Genomic DNA, 18910 nt, shown 5'->3' on the forward strand with positions numbered 1-18910 from the left:
AGGCACCCCTTGGGTCTTGTTCTTTAACTAACCCCCACGAATGTGCCAACACAGCTACTGTTTAACTCCTTTTGCATTTTTTTTTAACACATGAGAACTCAAAATTTTAACAATTAGTGATAATACATTTTTGTTTTAAAATATTTATTTGAGAGAAAGAGAGAGAGCATGAGTCGGGGGGAAGGGGAGCACAGGGAGAAGCAGGATCCCTGCCGAGCAGGGAGCTCAACCTGGGGCTCCATCCCAGAATCCTGGGATCATGACCTGAACTTGAAGGCGGATGCCTGACTGACTGAGCCACCCAAGTGCCCCAGTAATACATATTTTTAATAACATGGTGTTATATTGGTAGTCTTCACAACTGTTTTTAATATGTAAAGCATTTAATCATGTGGTATATTGTTACTTTATCACTTTTCTTTTGCATTAACTATTTTACCGTTAGAACATTCCATTGTTTCTTGATAAAGTTTTTTTTTTAAAGATTTTATTTATTTATTTGACAGAGAGAGATAGCGAGAGAACACAAGCAGGGGGAGTAGGAAAGGGAGAGGCAGGCTCCTCGCAGAGCAGGGAGCCTGATATAGGGTTTGATCCCAGGACGCTGGGGTTATGACCTGAGTGGAAGGCAGACTCCTCTAATGACTGAGCCACCCAGGAGCCTTTCTTGATATTTTATCCATTTTGGATAAATTGTCTAAAGTGGAATTATTTTTTAATTTTTTTTAAAAGATTTTATTTATTTATTTGATAGAGTTCACAAGTAGTCAGAGAGGCAGGCAGAGAGAGAGAGGAGGAAGCAGGTTCCCTGCTGAGCAGAGAGCCTGATGGGGGACTCGATCCCAGGACCCTGAGACCATGACCTGAGCCGAAGGCAGAGATTTTAACCCACTGAGCCACCCAGGCACCCCTGGAATTATTTTTTTAAAGGGGGTTACAAATGTTTTAAGAGGGACAGATGGAGAGGGAGAGAGAGAATCTTAAGTGAACTCCCCAGTGAGAGTGGAGCCTGATGTGGGGCTTGATCCCACAACCCTGAGCCAAAATCAGGAGTCCGATGCTTAACTGACTAAGCCTCCCAGGTGCTCTGTGTAGTTTGCATTTTAAAAACTTTTTTTTCTTAAGATTTTCTTTATTTGACAGAGTGAGCACAAGTGGGGGGACAGCAGGCAGAGGGAGAGGGAGAAGCAGGAGCCTGATGCCTGATGCTTAACCACTGAGCCACCCAGGTTGCTCCTGCATTTTATTTTATTTTATTTTAAAGATTTTATTTATTTATTTGACAGAGATCACAGATAGGCAGGGAGGCAGGCAGAGAGAGAGAGGAGGAAGCAGGCTCCCTTCTGAGCAGAGAGCCCGATGTGGGTCTCAATCCAGGACCCTGGGATCATGACCCGAGCGGAAGGCAGAGGCTTTAACCCAGCCACCCAGGTGCCCCATAGATGATTTAAATAGTAGACATTTATTTCCTGGTACTCCTGGAGGTTAGAAGCCCAAGATCAAAGTATTGACAGGGCTAGTCCTTTGAGGGCTTCTTTCTTGGCTGTAGGTAGCTGACACGTTTAGTGTCTTCATCTGGTCTTTCCTCTTTGTCTGTGTGCTAATCTCTTTATAAGCACACCAGCCATACTGGGTTAGGGCCCACCAGTATGACCTCATTTTTTACCTTAATTACTTCTTTAAAGGCTCTGTCTCCAAATACTGTCAGTCGTATTCTGAGGTACTGGGGGTTAGAACTTCAACAATAAAAATTGGGGGGGGGGCACAGTTTTGTCTATATCAGGCACTGTGGCTCATTCTTTTTAATAGTTGTGTAATATTTCTTTGTGATATAACATACCATTCTCTTGTTAGTTTACACGTAGGTAGTCTCCTGTTTTTGTTCCTGTAAGCAAGGCTGTGGTAAACATCCCTATGCTTACCTCTTTGCATACTTGGAGAAGTGGAGTTACTGGTCATAGAATGTACATGTTAAATTTTGGTAGGTGTTGGGCGCCTGGGTGGCTCAGTGGGTTAAGCTGCTGCCTTCGGCTCAGGTCATGATCTCGGGGTCCTGGGATCGAGCCCCGCATCGGGCTCTCTGCTCTGTGGAGAGCCTGCTTCCTCCTCTCTCTGCCTGCCTCCCTGCCTGCTTGTGATCTCTCTCTCTCTGTCAAATAAACAATAAAATCTTAAAAAAAAAATTTTTTTTTGGTAGGTGTTGGCCCAGATGGGGAAGCCTTGTTTCTTATTTTTCTCTTGTTTTGAAAGCAGAAATTTGCCTTGTGTATTATGTCCTAATCTAAAACCAGATTTTGTTTTGAAGAGTAAGTGATTGGCTGTCACCTAGCACTCTGATGTAGTATAAACACAATCCCCTATACAAGATTGTCTAGATAATCAGATTCTAAATTGATTGGTTATTTGGGTTGCTTTATGATGATAAAAAAGAGTTCATATTTGAGTGTAAAGTGCTGTACAGAAGAGTAACCCAGTTAATTCTTACAGCCTGTGATGTTAATACTATTTATTTTATGGATGGAGAAACAGTCTTTTTTTTTTTTTTTTAAAGATTTTATTTATTTATTTGACAGAGGCAGAGAGGCAGGCAGAGAGAGAGAGAGGAGGAAGCAGGCTCCCTGCGGAGCAGAGAGCCTGATGCAGGGCTCGATCCCAGGACTCTGGGATCATGACCTGAGCCGAAGGCAGAGGCTTTAACCCACTGAGCCACCCAGGCGCCCCGAGAAACAGTCTTTTTAAAGATTTAATTTAATTAACTAAATTAATTTAATGTTTATTTGAGAGAGAGAGAGCAGAGGAGAGGGGTGAGGGGCAGAGGGAGAAGCAGACTCCCTGCAGAGCAGAGAGCCTGATATGGGGCTCAGTCCTGGAACCCTGGTATCATGACCTGAGTGAAGGCAGACGCTCAACTGACTGAGCCACCCAGGCACCCCTTAGAGGGGTTGACTAGCTTGCCCAAAGTTGCACAAGAAGAGGATATGAGTTCAGGGCTGCTGACTTGAAAGCCTCTGTGCTTGATTACTACTCTTAGATTGTCTTCCTTGAGCACATTATTCTACAGTAAATACTTGTAGAGTTTTGTTAGTTTATCTCTTCTTAAAATAGAGTTGGATTACAACCCTTTCTGTAAGACTCGGAATCCTCTCACTACGAACATGACATTTAGTTTAAACTGCTCTTCAAGATCAGAGTGTGAGGATTTTAGAAAGGATTAATTTAGCAAATAAGCCTGTCAAGTAGAAGTGAGGATTTTTCTGAGTTTCCTCTTATTTATAGTGTTTCGATGATTTCATTGAACAATTGTAGTTCTGATCTTTATTGTAGGGCCATTTTGGTTTTGCAAATTTAGTTGGGGATGAGAATGGCATATTAGGTGTTTATTCTGTGCCAAGTGATCTATTTAGTTGCTTTATATATATTGTTTCTCTTTATGGCGGTTTTATAAGTTAGATGTTACTGCCTACATGAGAAATTTAAGGTGTAGAAGTGAAGTAACTTGAAATGGAACGTGAACGTTGAAATGGAGCTAAGATTTGAACCCATATTTGCTTCTCTTCAGAAATCCCGTGCTTTTTTCATGTTATTAACTTCAGTCAGCAAGGTTTTTAAAAAGTTTTTTATTTTGAATGTAATTAAAAAAAATTTCTCCTTAATATAAAGTCAGTACTGCATTAGGTCCCTTGGGAAGTGCAAGCCTAGTTTTTCGGAGCTTAAAATCTATTAGAATAGACACGTGAAAAAAACTAGCATGATCAAGTACGGAGTTTTGTGAGTCATTGGTTCAGCAAGGGCCTGTTGTGTGTTCAGTATTGAACTGTTTTCTGGCAACACAGCAGAGGCCCTGCCTTTATAGAGATTTCTTTATTTTTTATGTCTCCTTTATTGCAGTATAATAAACAAGATAATTATAGATTATGACCATATTGTAAAGGAAATAAACAGGGTAATATGAGAGAAGTAAGGAGGGCAGAAGCTGGATACTACTGGGGATAATGTGCTCAGGGGAGGCTTTTCTGAGAAGAGGATGATTTGAGCCGAGATCCAAAGAAGTCGGCAGCTTTCAGAGCAGGGGACCAGTACCAGCAAGTATCGATGATAACCTGCAGGACGGACAGGGCATATTGGAGGAATAGAAAGAAGCCCATATGTAGTTAGAGCATGGGAAGCGAAGGGGAGAGGGGTATGAAATGAGATCTAAGGACTAAGAAGGGTCTTGCTATGGGGGTTCAGAGAATTGGGGCAGGGCAGTTTTTGATAGCTGTAATAGTTAGGGAAGGTGTCTCAGAAAAGGTGGGAATTGGGGGTGGAAAGCTAGAATAGAAATAGGAGGAGTTGTAACGCCTGACATCCAGGGTTTAGAGAGATGATGTGAATAAAGGCTTAGACTTTGAAATAAGTACACACCATATTGGATAATTCAAATAGTACCAGGCAGTCAGCAGTTGATTGGAAGGGCAGAATAAGATGCCTGGAATCTGGTGGAACAATTTTGGTCCTGTTTTTTCCCTGTTCTTTCTCTCTGTCTAGACCTCAGAGCTGTGGCAAATTCAGATTTGAGATTTGGGATAAGCAAAAATGCTGGTGTCTTTAGTTATCTGTTCTTTTTTTTTTTTTTTTTTAAGCATTTTATTTATTCATTTGACAGAGAGAGGTCATAAGTAGGCAGAGAGGCAGGCAGAGAGAGAGGAAGGGAAGCAGGCCCCCTGCTGAGCAGAGAGCCTGATGCGGGACTTGATCCCAGGACCCTGAGATCATGACCTGAGCCGAAGGCAGCAGCTTAACCCACTGAGCCACCCAGGCGCCCCGTTGTTGTTGTTTTTTAAAGATTTTGATTTTAAGTAATCTCTACACCCAATGTGGGGCTTAAACTCCACATCCTGATACCAAGAGTCTCATACTCTACTGACTGAGTCAATCGGGCGCCCATAGTTATCTGTTCTTTTTCATGAAACTAAGGGGAACTTTGAATATGTTTAATATCTCCTTGCCTTTTCTCAAGAGTATAGAACGATACTGCCCTTAATTAAGAGACCAGAGTGGAAAAATTGCATATGAGGGTGTCAGTAATGTTACAGAGTGGTGTAGGTGTTAACTTACTTGTTTATTTTCTGGCTATTCCACTTAGGGTTGTTGCTCCAAGGAGACCTGAACTTTGTTCCAGGCGCAGGAGGGATAAGGCTAGGTATAGGATAATGATGGTACTTATTAGATGGTTAAGTGCATAAGTCCCCTTCTATGTGGAAAAGTAGATCAAGACTGTTATCAAAAGTTTGTTGGTGGGACGCCTGGGTGGCTCAGTGGGTTAAAGCCTCTGCCTTCGGCTCAGGTCATGATCCCAGCGTCCTGGGATCGAGCCCCACATCGGGCTCTCTGTTCAGCCGGGAGCCTGCTTCCTCCTCTCTCTCTCTTTGCCTGCCTCTCTGCCTACTTGTGATCTCTGTCTGTCAAATAAATAAATAAATAATCTTAAAAAAAAAAAAAAGTTTGTTGGTATTATTGCACATGACCTTAGGATCTAAAAAAATTTTTTTTGTCAAGTTGTGCCTTTCCTCCTGGAATTGTAATTTGAACACAATACTACTAGTACCTGTTTACACTGTGAAGTGGTTCTTGTTACAGAGAACACACCCAGAGGCTTTCTCACTGTTAAGCACATACTGTCTTGTAAATGTATGATCTATGGAGTAACTCCTATAGTTTCATCTGTTGACGCTGTCTGTCTTGTTGGAGAATATATTTTGGATGTCCCTCTCCTCTCCTCCCTAATTTACAGGTCTTGAATATTTTGAGGAAAAAGTTTTCTTCTAATTAAATAATACTCTTATACATTATTATATACTCTTCAGTTATACCAATTTTTTTGGAAATGTTAAATTAATCAATCAACTAATTAATTAATTTTAAAATATTTATTTATTTGACAGAGAGAGACACAGGGAGAGAGGGAACATAAGCAGGGGGTGTAGGAGAGGGAGAAACAGGCTTCCTGCCGAACAGAGCCTGATGTGGGGCTTGATCCCAGGACCCTGGGATAATGAGCTGAGCCGGAGGCAGACGCTTAACGACTGAGCCACCCAGGTGCCCTGGAAATGTTAAATTTAAAAATTATTCTTTTTTTTAAAGATTTTATTTATTTATTTGACAGAGATTGCAAGTAGGCAGAGAGAGAGGAGGAAGCAGGTTCCCTGCTGAGCAGAAAGCCTGATGTGGGGTTCGATGCCAGGATCCTGGTATCATGACCCGAGCTGAAGGCAGAGGCTTTAACCCACTGAGCCACCTAGGCGCCCCTTAAAAATGATCTTATTTAAATCCTTACTACTTTAATTTTTAAGCTTTTTTTTTTTGGGTCACAAGTATAATATAAAATGATGACTCTGGCTAGTATCCCTTGGTTTTTGCCAATTTGAGGCAAACTCAACTTTATCATAAAAATAAGGACTTGAGTTCTTACTGGATCAGACATTTTAGAATGAAGTCATTTTCATAAATGAAGCTGACACAGGAAACTACTAGCACTGAAGACATCATCTTTTCCCATGTAGACTCAAGATCTTTATGAGTGCTGCTTCAGTTTTGTCTACCCCAGGACCCATAGAACCCTTCTCTCTCTCTTTTTTTTTTTTAAGATTTTATTTATTTATCAGAGAGAGGGGGGGAGAGAGAGCAAGCACAGGCAGACAGAATGGCAGGCAGAGGCAGAGGGAGAAGCAGGCTCCTTGCTCGGCAAGGAGCCCGATGTAGGACTCGATCCCAGGACGCTGGGATCATGACCTGAGCCGAAGGCAGCTGCTTAACCAACTGAGCCACCCAGGCGTCCCGAACCCTTCTCTCTTAATGTAGTTTGTGATTTCACATGTATCAGTTTCTTTCACAAGTGGCAGAAAATGGAGGAATTTGAATAATTGCTTTAATGAGTGGTTAATATTTGCCATCTGACACTCTGCATTTATTAATGTCTTTTTAAAAAAAAATTTTTTTTTTGAGGGAGTGTGCATGTATAGGGAAGCGGTGGTAGAGGGGGAGGGCGGGAGGGTGGTAGGAGGTGGAGCAGAGGGAAAGGGAGAGCAAGAATCCCAAGCAGGTTCCACGCTCAGATCTGATGAGATCATGATCTGCGCCAAAATCAAGAGTTGGACGCTTAACCAGTGGAGCCATACAGGTGCCCCTATACTGATGCATGTAATCGGCAGCTGGAGATAACTGGGAGTTTTGCAGCCATTCTGTGAGAGACGTTTGCTCAAAGAACTCAAGATGCTATGTATTTGTCAGAAACCCAAAGGTACTTTTGTTTTATGCAGCATCTGAAAAGTACATTTAGAGGAGAAGCCCCAGTATCTTATAGCAGTGAAAAGCTGTAGTAGTGCTGTTATGACTTATATTCTGACTGGGTCTACTTCTCTTGATTTTTTTTTTTTTGACCTTTTTTTGGTAAAATATCTACCAGTCTTTTGTCGAAAATCAACAAGAGAAAAGCAACAGGGCTTTTGGACATGTACCATGAAGACTTTGTCCTTTAAATTTCTGTAATGACTTAATGCTAGGAGTGATTAAGAGGAGTTTGGGGGGAAAATAATTTATTCACAGCTTTTCAAGGATAGGAGAGAACAAAATAAGGTTTTTTTTAAGTTAAAAATTTTATTAGCTTTACTACCTTAAAGCAAAACAATAATACATAATTTCCGCCATTTTTATATGCTCACCCCTTTCCTGGCCTTCACTAATTTCTTCCTGTTAAAATAGACACCTAGAAGATGGAAACATAAACAAACTAAAATAACCAATTTCTAGAGAAGATGTGCTAGCTGGCTTGGGAGTGTGGAGGAGAGGTGTAGAAAGAAAACTTTAAGATTATTTCCAGAGGATTTTCTATAAAGAAAAAATTTAAGTAATGAATAAAATATTTAAAACCATGTATCTGGTAGTTAGTATAAGAAACGAAGCTTTATTATTTCCATACAAAACTTATATTCACAACAAAATGATGATGTCTCACAAAGTTCAATCAAGTAAATAGGTTTGGGATTTTATTTTACTCTCCTTAAAGCTAATAGATTAGCCTGGTATTGTTCTATGGATGCTGGCTGAAGACATGAGACTTCTGGGTCAGAGGCAAAGATTTAATTACTAAATGCACAGCCAGCAGCAGATCAGTGTCTGTATTGCTTCTCTTTGCCCCTAAGACTTCCATGGGGAGATGCAGTGGGTTTGTGTCACAGCTTAGGAGCTCAAGTTGAGCTTGGGGAACCCACTGTTTAATGGCAAGCAGGAAGTAACACTGCTCTTTGTCCTAGAGGGAGACATTACTATATTTTTCAAGATCGTTCGCTGCGAACATAACCCATACAGCATGGCCTGGGTGGGGTGGTCAGGACCTTGCATTTCTTAGTTTACCCAGCCAGACATGTAAGGGACCTAAGGGACCCCCCAGGTGGGAGTGGGGGAGGTGGGGGACTATCTTTACCAACACAGGGTTGTCTGCTTTTTAGTAATTGAAAAATATTTTACAAAATTCTAATTTTATTTTCCAAATTGGAGTGGATATGCTTACTATTGAAAACTAAGGCAAACTGTTGATCATATTAAGCTTCTTTTGTATTTTAATTAGGGCAAATCACTTGGAGCAGTAGCTGTATTGCTTTGGCTTTTTGAATGCATGCCAAAGATTTCTAAGATTATTTGCTGTTTACTGAGGACTCTGAAAACAAATTATAAAGTTGGAAAAGAATGATGTTTATGTGGTTTGTTCTTTATTTGCTTGAAGTCTGAAGAGTTGGAAAAGAGTAGCAGGATACCTGGGTGTTAACAATCTGGTTTTGGGATAAGCCCTTTGCTTTTAGGCCAGACTAACTGCAAAATGATGGGATTAAGTTAGTTCATGAGAGGGTATTTCAATTCTAAAAAAAAGTTCTTATTATTTATTTTGGTTCCTTTATGTAATATCGGGTGAACTCATAATTGACCTCTCTTAAATTTTGTTTGAAGCTTAACATTTATTTCAAAGTTAGAAATATTCCTTTTATAGTATATTGTTTGTTTTGGGGGAGGAAGGTAATTATGATGGAGGTATAATAGGAAAACCAAACAAGATGATGTGTTAGAAGACCTGTATACATGTGAATGAATGCATGGGATACATCTCTGTAGTTTGAGTACTTTGTTTTGGGTTACTTAACAGTCACATGGGCAAATGTTTAAAATACTACGCTTTGCATGTGCTACTATAATTTACAGCAAAAGGTTATATAACATACTCTCTGACATGACTGATTTGATTGAGGAGAGACGGGTGATGCTGATTTTATTTATTTTGTCTAATCCTGCAGCCACACCATTGGATAGGTAAGGAAGGCTTGTGAAGTTCAGGATCACTATTGTCTTGATTTGTGTAGTGCCTCTTCTTTCCTGTATCTTCGGTATGAAATGGGTTACTTCAGGGTGAAATGTATTTAGGATGAAAACAGTATTATTTTTGGTGTATTTCACCTTGGTGTGAAAACTGTCTTTTTTTTCTGATACCACTTATGTCTCTTCAATTCTGACACTGACTCTAAGAGTGAGTATAGACTCCATGGTTTTAAGAGCTTATCCCACAAGACTGCTTCCATTTCAGGCACCAGTTATAAATGGGGTGCTCACTCTGTCTGGCCTTTTGCCTAGCCTGTTCCCCTGAACCCCCTCAGGTTTGACAGTTCACTAAAATGACTCACAGAACTCGAAATACATTTACTCATTTATTGTTAAGGAAAAACTCAGTAGTCAAACGGAAGAGATGTATAGACAAGGTGTGGGGAGGGGGTAGTGCACAAAGCTACTTTGTCCTTCCTCTGCATGGCACACTCCTCCACATGCTTGTGTTCACCAACTTGTTCTAGATCTCTGTTCAGGAGTTTTCACGGAGCTCAGTCTCCAGTGGGCTTCCCAGTGCCCCTTGCTAAGGTTGGTAAAGTTCCAGCCCTTTAATCACTCGATCTTTCTGGTCAGCAGTCCCTTCCTGAAACTGTTGGGGGCCCCATCGTACTGTCACCCTAAGTTACTTTAGCATAAACTCTTCTGTGATGGAAGGGGCATTATGAAAGACAAAAGACACTACACTCCTGTCTTTTGGAAATTCCAGGGATTTTAGTAGCTCTGTACCAGGAACTCAGGAGAAAGACCAAAAACTTATATTTACTACAGTGAAAGTGCCAAAAATTTTACTTGCTTTATTTGTTTATTTATATGTTTATTTTTCTTTTCTACTTTTTTAAACTTGCTTTTCATTCAGTTTGTTTACTGTTAATATTTGACACGAGTTTTATAATCTAATTGAGAAATACATCTTTTGCAAAAGATGCTTGTTATTAGCAAAACTTAATCTTCAAATCTTTTCATGCACTGTTTATGGTATGTGCCTAGAATGAACCACTGAGCATGGGGCATCTGTAGCTAGGAAGCCTCCTTTTCCCCCATACAGATCTTTTCCCTAGGGACTGGATTGTCTGGTGGAGTTTAGTGGGCAGCTAGCCAGTAATAATGATACTACAGAGAGGGTTCCATGACTTCAAATTTAGAGCTCCAGGACTCTAGAAAACTTAAAAGGGCTGAGTTCTGATATTCTCAACAGGTAATTGGACTTCTCAAGCATTTAAGAACCTAAGAGATAGAGGTTTTATTGTGGCTCTGTGGTGGAATGGTGGATACTGGGAAGGAATATGGTAGATACTCCTTATTTCATAATTTATTTTGCTTGTGATTGGCAGAATCACTTTTTATGCTAAAAGTTGCCCAGCCCCAGTTCTAAGTGCTAGTATAACTGAACTTCAGTATTAAAGAGTGTTTAGTTATTGATGTAAAATAACTTTTCTAGATGCTCTAGATAGCAAAATGGTAATTGGTACTACATAGCCTCTTTGCTGCTGTAGTGATTGGACATGTTTTGAAAAGGAAGCTAACATAGGACACAGACATGTCTGTCCTAGTTACTTCCATGTTGCTGAAGCTGGCGTTTTATGTATTGCAAAGCCACAGTCTTTTCCCTGGTTGCCTGCTCCTTCCCCATCTGTGGCTCGTCTGGTGACTTCTTAATACATGTCAAATTTTTGGTAGAATTGTCTTAATTAAATTGTGGCTTGACCACTTTGTAGTTGCAGCTAAATTTACTACATTTGTAATAAGAACAATGAGTACTATAATTATTTTGGAAATAAAAAAATTTACGTGTTCTTTTCTAAGTGGGTTGGAATTGTTGGTATTTTACAAATTTATATTGGCTTAAAAGTGCCTTTAATTATTCAGGAGTAATAGCTAACATTTAGTAAGCATTTACTGTATGCCTGGCACTGTTCTAAATTCTTTACATGTATTAATCAACATAGTTTATGAAGAAGGTCTTAACTATTTTCATTTTTAGAGAAGGGAAAACAGTCACAGACAAGTAACTTGATTAAGGTCATATAGCTAGAGTGGTAGACCCAGTCTGACTCTTGAACCAATGCTTTTAGCAGGGGACCCAAAACCAGTTTCTGACAAATTGCTGAGTTTAGGTCAGGAAGACAAAGAAATGGAAGATTTATGGGAATATAGAAAGGGGAAGAGCAAACCCTGTCTTACTAATTCCTGTTCTCGTCTCCCAATAAAAACTAGTAGTTGTCTACAGGGTGAAGAAATAAATAGGAAATGAACTTAGCCTCTGTTTGTTGCTTCCTCCTCTCTCTTCCTCTTCCCAGTGCTGGCAGCTGTCATAGGTATATACTTGCCACTCCATTTGCAGTAATCATGTTTGTTTTAATCACTGTCACTTCTCAGGAGAGGTAGTGACTAGTATAGTGTTTTAGAGCAGGGGCTTGGCAGTCATACCACTTGGATTTAAATTCCAGTTCTGCCATTAACTGGTTGAGTAATCTTGGCCAACTTAACTTTACCGAGCTTCACACTTTTCTTACCTGCAAAATGTACAAAAGTGTGTAATATGTTTAGAATAGTATATAGCACATAGTAAGAACTATTTAAGTATTTGCTCCTATTATTATTAGTTGGGAACACTATTAGGTTAAGCCAGTAATTGAAGCAGCTCTGAAGTATCTTGATTCATGCGCTCTCAGTATCTAACATGAGTTTTTCCTTACTAAATATGTAAAATGCCTTGTTGATACCCCTAATTCATGTAGGTAATTTTGATTCTACTTTTAGAAGTTCACTTCTAGATGATCTAAAATGTTCTCATGTTGCTGGTATTCCTTGTCTTGCTATCATGTGAAGTAGTAGTTCTCAAGCTTCATTGTACATTAGGATTATGTAGGGAGTGTTGAGTTTTTTTTTTCTTTTTTAAAGATTTTATTTATTTATTTGACAGAGATCACAAGTAGGCGGAGTGGCAGGCAGAGAGAGGAGGAAGCATGCTCCCTGCTGAGCATAGAGCCCAATGCAGGGGGCTCCATCCCAAGACCCTGGGATTATGACCTGAGCTGAAGGCAGAGGCTTTAACCCACTGAACCACCCTGGTGCCCCAGGAGTGTTGAGTTCTGATTTAAGATTTGGGGTGAGGATCTAGGAATCTGAATTGTTAATAAACCCATTCCAGGTAATTCTGGTGGTCTGATAATTTTGGAATTACTGATTTAGAGGCTGAATTCAAACATGTAGGTAGTGATGATTTATAGACTAAAAACATTTAAATAATTAGTCATTTAACAGTAGTGATTGGCTGTATTTTCATAATAAATTATTTTGTTAACACCTGTTAGGTAACTTATTTTTAGGAACTACTCTGTAAAATACAGAAATAAGTTACAGGAAATAACAAAAGAAAAGTTCAGAAGTCTTCAGGGGAAGAAATATTTGGGTGGATTTCTTATTTCATTTATTTTTGTGTGTGCGTCATTAGCTAAATAGCAAATATATTCGGTTCATTTTAACTTACATTTTTGGTATACCTATTATGTGCAAACTGTGAAAAGTTTTGATTCGGTAATAATCCACCAGTTTAAGTTTTGACCCACAGGATGAAAATATGATGTGAAATAGGATCGATTTTAACTAGCACACTTGGTAGATGAATTTTTGTATATTGGATATGTGCTATGAGCTGTGAGGTCTTTTTATTTAATCTTTATAACAGTATAACAGCCGTGCAGGGTGTTGATGTAATTAGTTCTGTTTTACAAATGAAAACACTTAGGCAAAAAGAGGTTAAGAACCTTGCCCAGGTCACTAGTAAGTGCTGAGCAGAGATTAAAGCCCAGTTTTCCTGGGGCGCCTGGGTGGCTCAGTGGGTTAAAGCCTCTGCCTTTGGCTCAGGTCATGATCCCAGGGTCCTGGGATAGAGCCCCGCATCGGGCTCTCTGCTCCGCAGGGAGCCTGCTTCCTCCCCTCTCTCTCTGCCTGCCTCTCTGCCTGCTTGTGATCTCTGTCTGTCAAATAAATAAATAAAATCTTTAAAAAACAAAAAACAAAAAACCCAGTTTTCCTGACTTCAAAGTTAAGAACATTACTGTTACTTATAAATGAAGTTCATGTACTTTGGATATTCTTTTCCAGCTTTTTAGGCAGGACACACAAAGAAGGACCCAGGTGACTTGGGGGGCTGTTTATTCTTCTGGTACAGGAAAAGATACAGACTTCTGAAAGTTCTGAAAATAGTAACGTTTGTTCAGTGATCTAGCCAGACTAATTCAGAACACATCTCCGTTACACAATCTATTACCTTCCATTGGAAAACCTTAAAGATTGCCCTCAGAAAGTTTGTCATTTAGTTTTAATGAATTTGTGCTTAAGAATACAGAGAGGAGAGACACCTGGGTGACTCAGTTGGTTTTGTGTCTTGACTCTTTATCTAGGGTTGAGTCTTGATCTCTGGGTCATGAGTTCAAGACCTGTGTATGCTGGGAGTAGAACCTAATTTAAAAAAAAAATGCTGAAAGATTATGAGCCCATTTGAAATAGTGTTACCTTTGTTCCCAAACTTAGATTGTAGATTTCTTCTAGTACAAATTGTGTTGTATCCATATGTTTTACTTCACAGTTGGAAGTTTCCTGGTGGCCAGAATGATTTCCCCTCTCTTTTTAAAGATTAATTTATTTGAGAGAGAGAGAGAGAGAGAGAGAGAGAGAGAAAGAGAGTGGTGGAAGGGGCAGAAGGAGAGAATCTTCAAGTGGACTCCCAGTGGAGCACGGATCCCGACTCAGAGATGGATCTCACAATCCATGGGATCGTGGCCTGAGCAGAAACCCAAGGAGGTGGGCACTTAACCAACTGAGCCACCCAGACACCCCAAAAGTGATCTCATTAACATATTCTTATTCTTCACTGGTGTCAGAGAGAGATACTAAGTTTATTTTTATTATTTTTTTAAAGATTTTATTTATTTATTTGACAGGCAGAGATCACAAGTAGGCAGAGAAGCAGGCAGAGAGAGGGAGAAGCAGGCTCCCCGGTGAGCAGAGAGCCCGATGCGGAGCTCGATCCCAGGACCCCGAGACCTTGACCTGAGCCAAAGGCAGAGGCTTAACTCACTGAGCCACCCAGGCGCCTTGAGATACTAAGTTTAAAGTTTGCACAGACAGAACCGTATTCTAAGACTGCTGTTTGTGATGGGCTGCTGAAGACTGCTAATTTTGGTGGAATTTCCAATTATATTTTTAATATATAAAAAAGGGAATTCAGTGTGAATCTGATGTAAATTATTCTTTTTAAATACAGTTATGAATGAAAGCACTTCTCTGGAGTGTTTTAGACTAGCTCCAGCCTTGTCCATCACAGCTTGTGGTAGTTGTGATTTTAGCACATGAGGCAGTCATATTCATAGTTCGGATCATGGGAACTTCTTGTTCTCAGTGTCGGCTTTCTTATTCCCTAGGGAATCTTACAAAAATTTCAAGAAATGGTGGCTTTTCCCCCCATTAGAATTTTGAAGCTTATAAGTGGCCTGTTGATTTTGTATTTTCTTGTTAGTATGGTATACAGAATGAAAATAAGGAGCTTTATAGGTAGGGATGACAATTTGATTTCAACCATAATTAAAATTTTAGAAGAAGCATTTACCTTAGATGTTTTTGAAAGAGCCCTCAAAAGTGGTCAGTTTTACTGTAATTTACTAGAATTTCTGTGATGCTAATACAGTTTTCTTCTGCATTTAACACTTCTAAATTTAGGATATATTTAAAAATCATTGGCTTCTTAGAGTCTGTGAAAGATAGTAATTAGGATATCAATTCTGCTGTTGTAACAGAGAAATCCAAAATACTAGGGACTTAATGGAAGAGAAATTTCTTTCTTTCTTCTTTAAGAGTCCTGGAGGCGGTCCAGGGCTGGCCCTTCCTATTATGTTACTCATCCTTAACATGTAATTTGTGTCTTGTGGTTCAGTATGACTGCGTCAGCTCTCATCATCACGTCTGCATTCCAGCCTACAGGCTGGAGCAGGGAGACTGTTCCCTTTGCTATTAAGGCGACTCTTGAAGGTTGTTTCATCTGTAATTTCCACTCCCCTTAATCACAGTGGTCACATCCAGCTGCAAAGGAATTTAGGAAATGTAGTCTCTCTTTATTGGGGACCACATGCTTAAGTGAAAATTCTGTTACTAAAGAAGAAAGGAAGAACTGGCAGACCGCTAGCAGTCTCTGCCACAGTGGTCGATGATTACTTTCTGCCCAGTATTGTTGATTAAACTCTACATAAAAAAATCACCTGGTAACAATAATCAGGAGAAATAGAAGATAGAAGGACTGAACTTGAAATAGATTTGTAGGCACCTGGAAAATATTCTGTAGAATGATCAGAGTTCTCTGCTTACCTTTCTTTTCTTCACTGTGAATTGAAAAGAAATTCTACAGAAGACCTTATTATTATTTTTTTTTAACCAGAACATTACGCTTTTTTTCAGCAGTAGATTGAGGAGCGTGAGAAGACAGCTATTCTTCTTTTCTCTTCTTTATTATTATGTAAAAGACATTCTTTAGGAGTAATTCTCTATAATTTGTACTCGGTGTGCTAAATTATTTTGATAAATAATTTTGATTTAGTTTAGGGTTTAAGATCTTTAACCTTTAATATTATATTAGTATAAGTGCTTCTTCAGTGCATTATAAGCAGAAGGGAAAGAACAAGATAAAAGGAGGTTAAATAAAGAGAAATACAATCAGGATGATTTTGATGAGGAATGGGAGAGTGTATATTTCCTGTAAGTTACTCCTACTGTATCTACAGAGATGTTAACAATTTGTAACTCATCATGATTAAGAGTTGTGATGGATACTGTAGGACAAAGTAGGCATGGCAGTCAGCCCAGTTAGGTGGTTCTGACATTTTTATGTTTAGTAAGGTGGTGGTTTTGGCAACCCCTTCAGGATTGTAATTGAACTAGGACTTTATCTTAAAATGTAGGAATACAGGGCATGATGTTTCTTTTTTATTCTCCCAGAAAAATTTTAAAGTTTTCATTAATGGCTTGGTTCATGGCTGGCCTTGGTTTCAGCTCAGGTCATGATCTCAGGGTCCTGGGATTGAGCCCCATGTTGGGCATCATGCTCAGTGGGGAGCCTGCTTTGAGGATTCTCCCCCTTCTTCTGCCCCTCCCCGGCGTGCATGCTTTTTCTCTCTAAGATAAATAAGTCTTAAAAAAATTTTTTTTTTCGTTAGCTTTAAGATGCCATTTATCCTGATTTCTTAGATGTCAGAATGTGGGGGGGGGGGATGACTGGTAATGATTTTAAGAATCCTTCAGTAAAGACATGTTCTGATTTTAGAGATGTTTATTTATTTATAAGAGATTTTATTTATGGGGGAGCCCAAGTTGAGGGGATGAGCTGAGGGAGAGGGAGAAGCAGACTCCCCTCAGAGCAGGGAGCCCAGTGTGGGGCTCCATCCCAGGATCCTGGGATCATGACCTGAGGAGAAGGTAGATGCTTAACCAACTGAGTCAGGCACCTGATTTTAGAGATGTTTAAATGTGAAAGCAAGCATCTATGAACTGATGAAATATAATAAATCTTCAGTGCATTTGTAATCAGTAGCTTCTTAGAGTGGAGAACTATAGTAAGGTAAACTTAATTTTATCTGTTCATAAGTCAGTGTGCTTTAGAGTGATCTCTTTATTATAAATGTGTGGGTTTTGGCCTCTTCGTGCCATGAATATTGAGTTAGTAACTAGGCAACCTGGTGTCAAAAGAGCTGCTGAGACCAGGGATCACCCTGATCTTTTTCCAGTTCCTCTGTTACAAGGGGTTGGTGGTGGTGCTCTGTAGCCTGTGGGTTACAGCCTGAGTAACTGTAGCTCTAAGAGTGGATAAATGGACCAGCCTTTAAATCAGTGACTTCTGTATTGCAGTCTAGGACAAATATATTCGTGCACATGTACACACAACTGAAGGAAGAGTTTCACACAGTCACGTGGCACACTACATGGGATTCATTCTGAAATGGCCTCTTCTCTTTCTTTTTTTTTATTTTGTTATTAGAGAGAGCACATTGGCAATGGGGGAGGGGCAGAGAGAGGGAGGGAGAGAGAGAAGCCCATGCAGGCTCCACACCCAGTGCAGAGCACAGGGCTTGATCTCATAACTTCTTGAGATCATGACCTGAGCCAAAATCAGGAGTGGGACACTTAACTGAATTACACAGATGCTTCCTTCTCTTTCATTATAGAAATAAATATGCTGCCCCTTACACTACTTTGGACTTTTAAAGACGTTGAAAACAACAGGGATCAGAAACTTAAGAAAATTGACTCTAATTTGTTATTATGACTTTAAACTAGTCACAATTTTTCCTTTAAGGTTCTTTCAGCCACAGTAGTTGGGGTGCTAGTTCTGTTCTTGCTCTGAATGAATCTTTTGCTAGTAGAAGAAATAAAAATAAATATATCACTACAAATGAAACAAATGTCCTTCATCTTTTTTGTAGGTCATCACTGAATTTTGAAGTATTTTAAGTGGATACAAAACTGTTTCAGCAATGCAGACAATTAAGTGTGTTGTTGTGGGTGATGGTGCTGTTGGTAAAACATGTCTCCTGATATCCTACACAACAAACAAATTTCCATCTGAGTATGTACCGACTGTAAGTATAAAGGCTTCCATTTGCTAGTGAAATGTTTTCTATTTGGATCTTTTGAAAACTCTGTGTACTGAAATTTTTCTTTTGTCTGCCTTTGTGTCCTCTTTTTAAAGATCTGTCATGGGTAAATTATATTCACTTTAAAATTAACAGCTGAAAAATCAGTAAAGAGTCAGAGGGGTGATAACAAGGGTTTGCAAGAAGTGCAGGGAGACCAAACTCCAATAGACAAGATTCTTCAAAGAGTGATGGTCTCAGTTTGGAGAAGTATGCTCAGTGTCTTGGAATGAGATGACTTTGGGGGAGGTGGGTGGATAACTTGGCCAGTGAGGAATCAGTGCTTGGAGATCTAGGATGCTTTTTGGGGTCTTGTAACTTCAGAGAAAGTAGTATGTGTCTCCGTTTATTTTCTGTAGGGGGTAGAAGAGGATCTCATGGAGATGTTGTCTTAGCAGTAAATGGAGCTCCAAATTGCTTTTAAAGGGCAGAGACCTGTTTTTGTTAGGAGAACACTAGCAGAAGCCTTTGGGCATTCTCTCTCACAAATGCTATGCTTTCTTTCTTTCTTTCTTTCTTTCTTTTTTTTTTTTAAAGATTTTATCCATTTATTCGACAGACAGAGATCACAAGTAGGCAGAGAGGCAGGCAGAGAGAGAGGTGGGGGAAGCAGGCTCCCCGCTGAGCAGAGATTCTAGGACCCTGAGATCGTGACTTGAGCCGAAGGCAGAGGCTTAACCCACAGAGCCACCCAGGTGCCCCCCACAAATGCTTTTTATCAGCTCCTTAGAAGAGTAGGGGGAAAATGGGAATAACAAAGACAATGAAGTGAAAGAGAAGAGTTCTTTGGAGTGACACTGACTTGTGAAGGAATGTGTTTG

General features: G+C 39.7%; 1 protein-coding gene across 5 annotated transcripts in view; it reads left to right on the forward strand.

Annotated features, from left to right (window-relative positions):
• The window catches only part of CDC42 (cell division cycle 42), a 48423-nt gene that overhangs the window by 13279 nt on the left and 16234 nt on the right, over positions 1 to 18910 (forward strand). For all 5 annotated transcript variants that reach the window (XM_082684654.1, XM_082684650.1, XM_082684651.1 and 2 more), the window contains exon 2: positions 17880 to 18035. In XM_082684654.1, the coding sequence (XP_082540780.1) occupies positions 17931 to 18035 (105 nt within the window). In that variant the 5' untranslated portion in view covers positions 17880 to 17930. The remainder of the gene's footprint in view (positions 1 to 17879; positions 18036 to 18910) is intronic.

Source organism: Mustela nivalis (assembly GCF_964662115.1).
Source record: "Mustela nivalis genome assembly, chromosome: 10".
Taxonomy (NCBI): Eukaryota; Metazoa; Chordata; class Mammalia; order Carnivora; family Mustelidae; genus Mustela; species Mustela nivalis.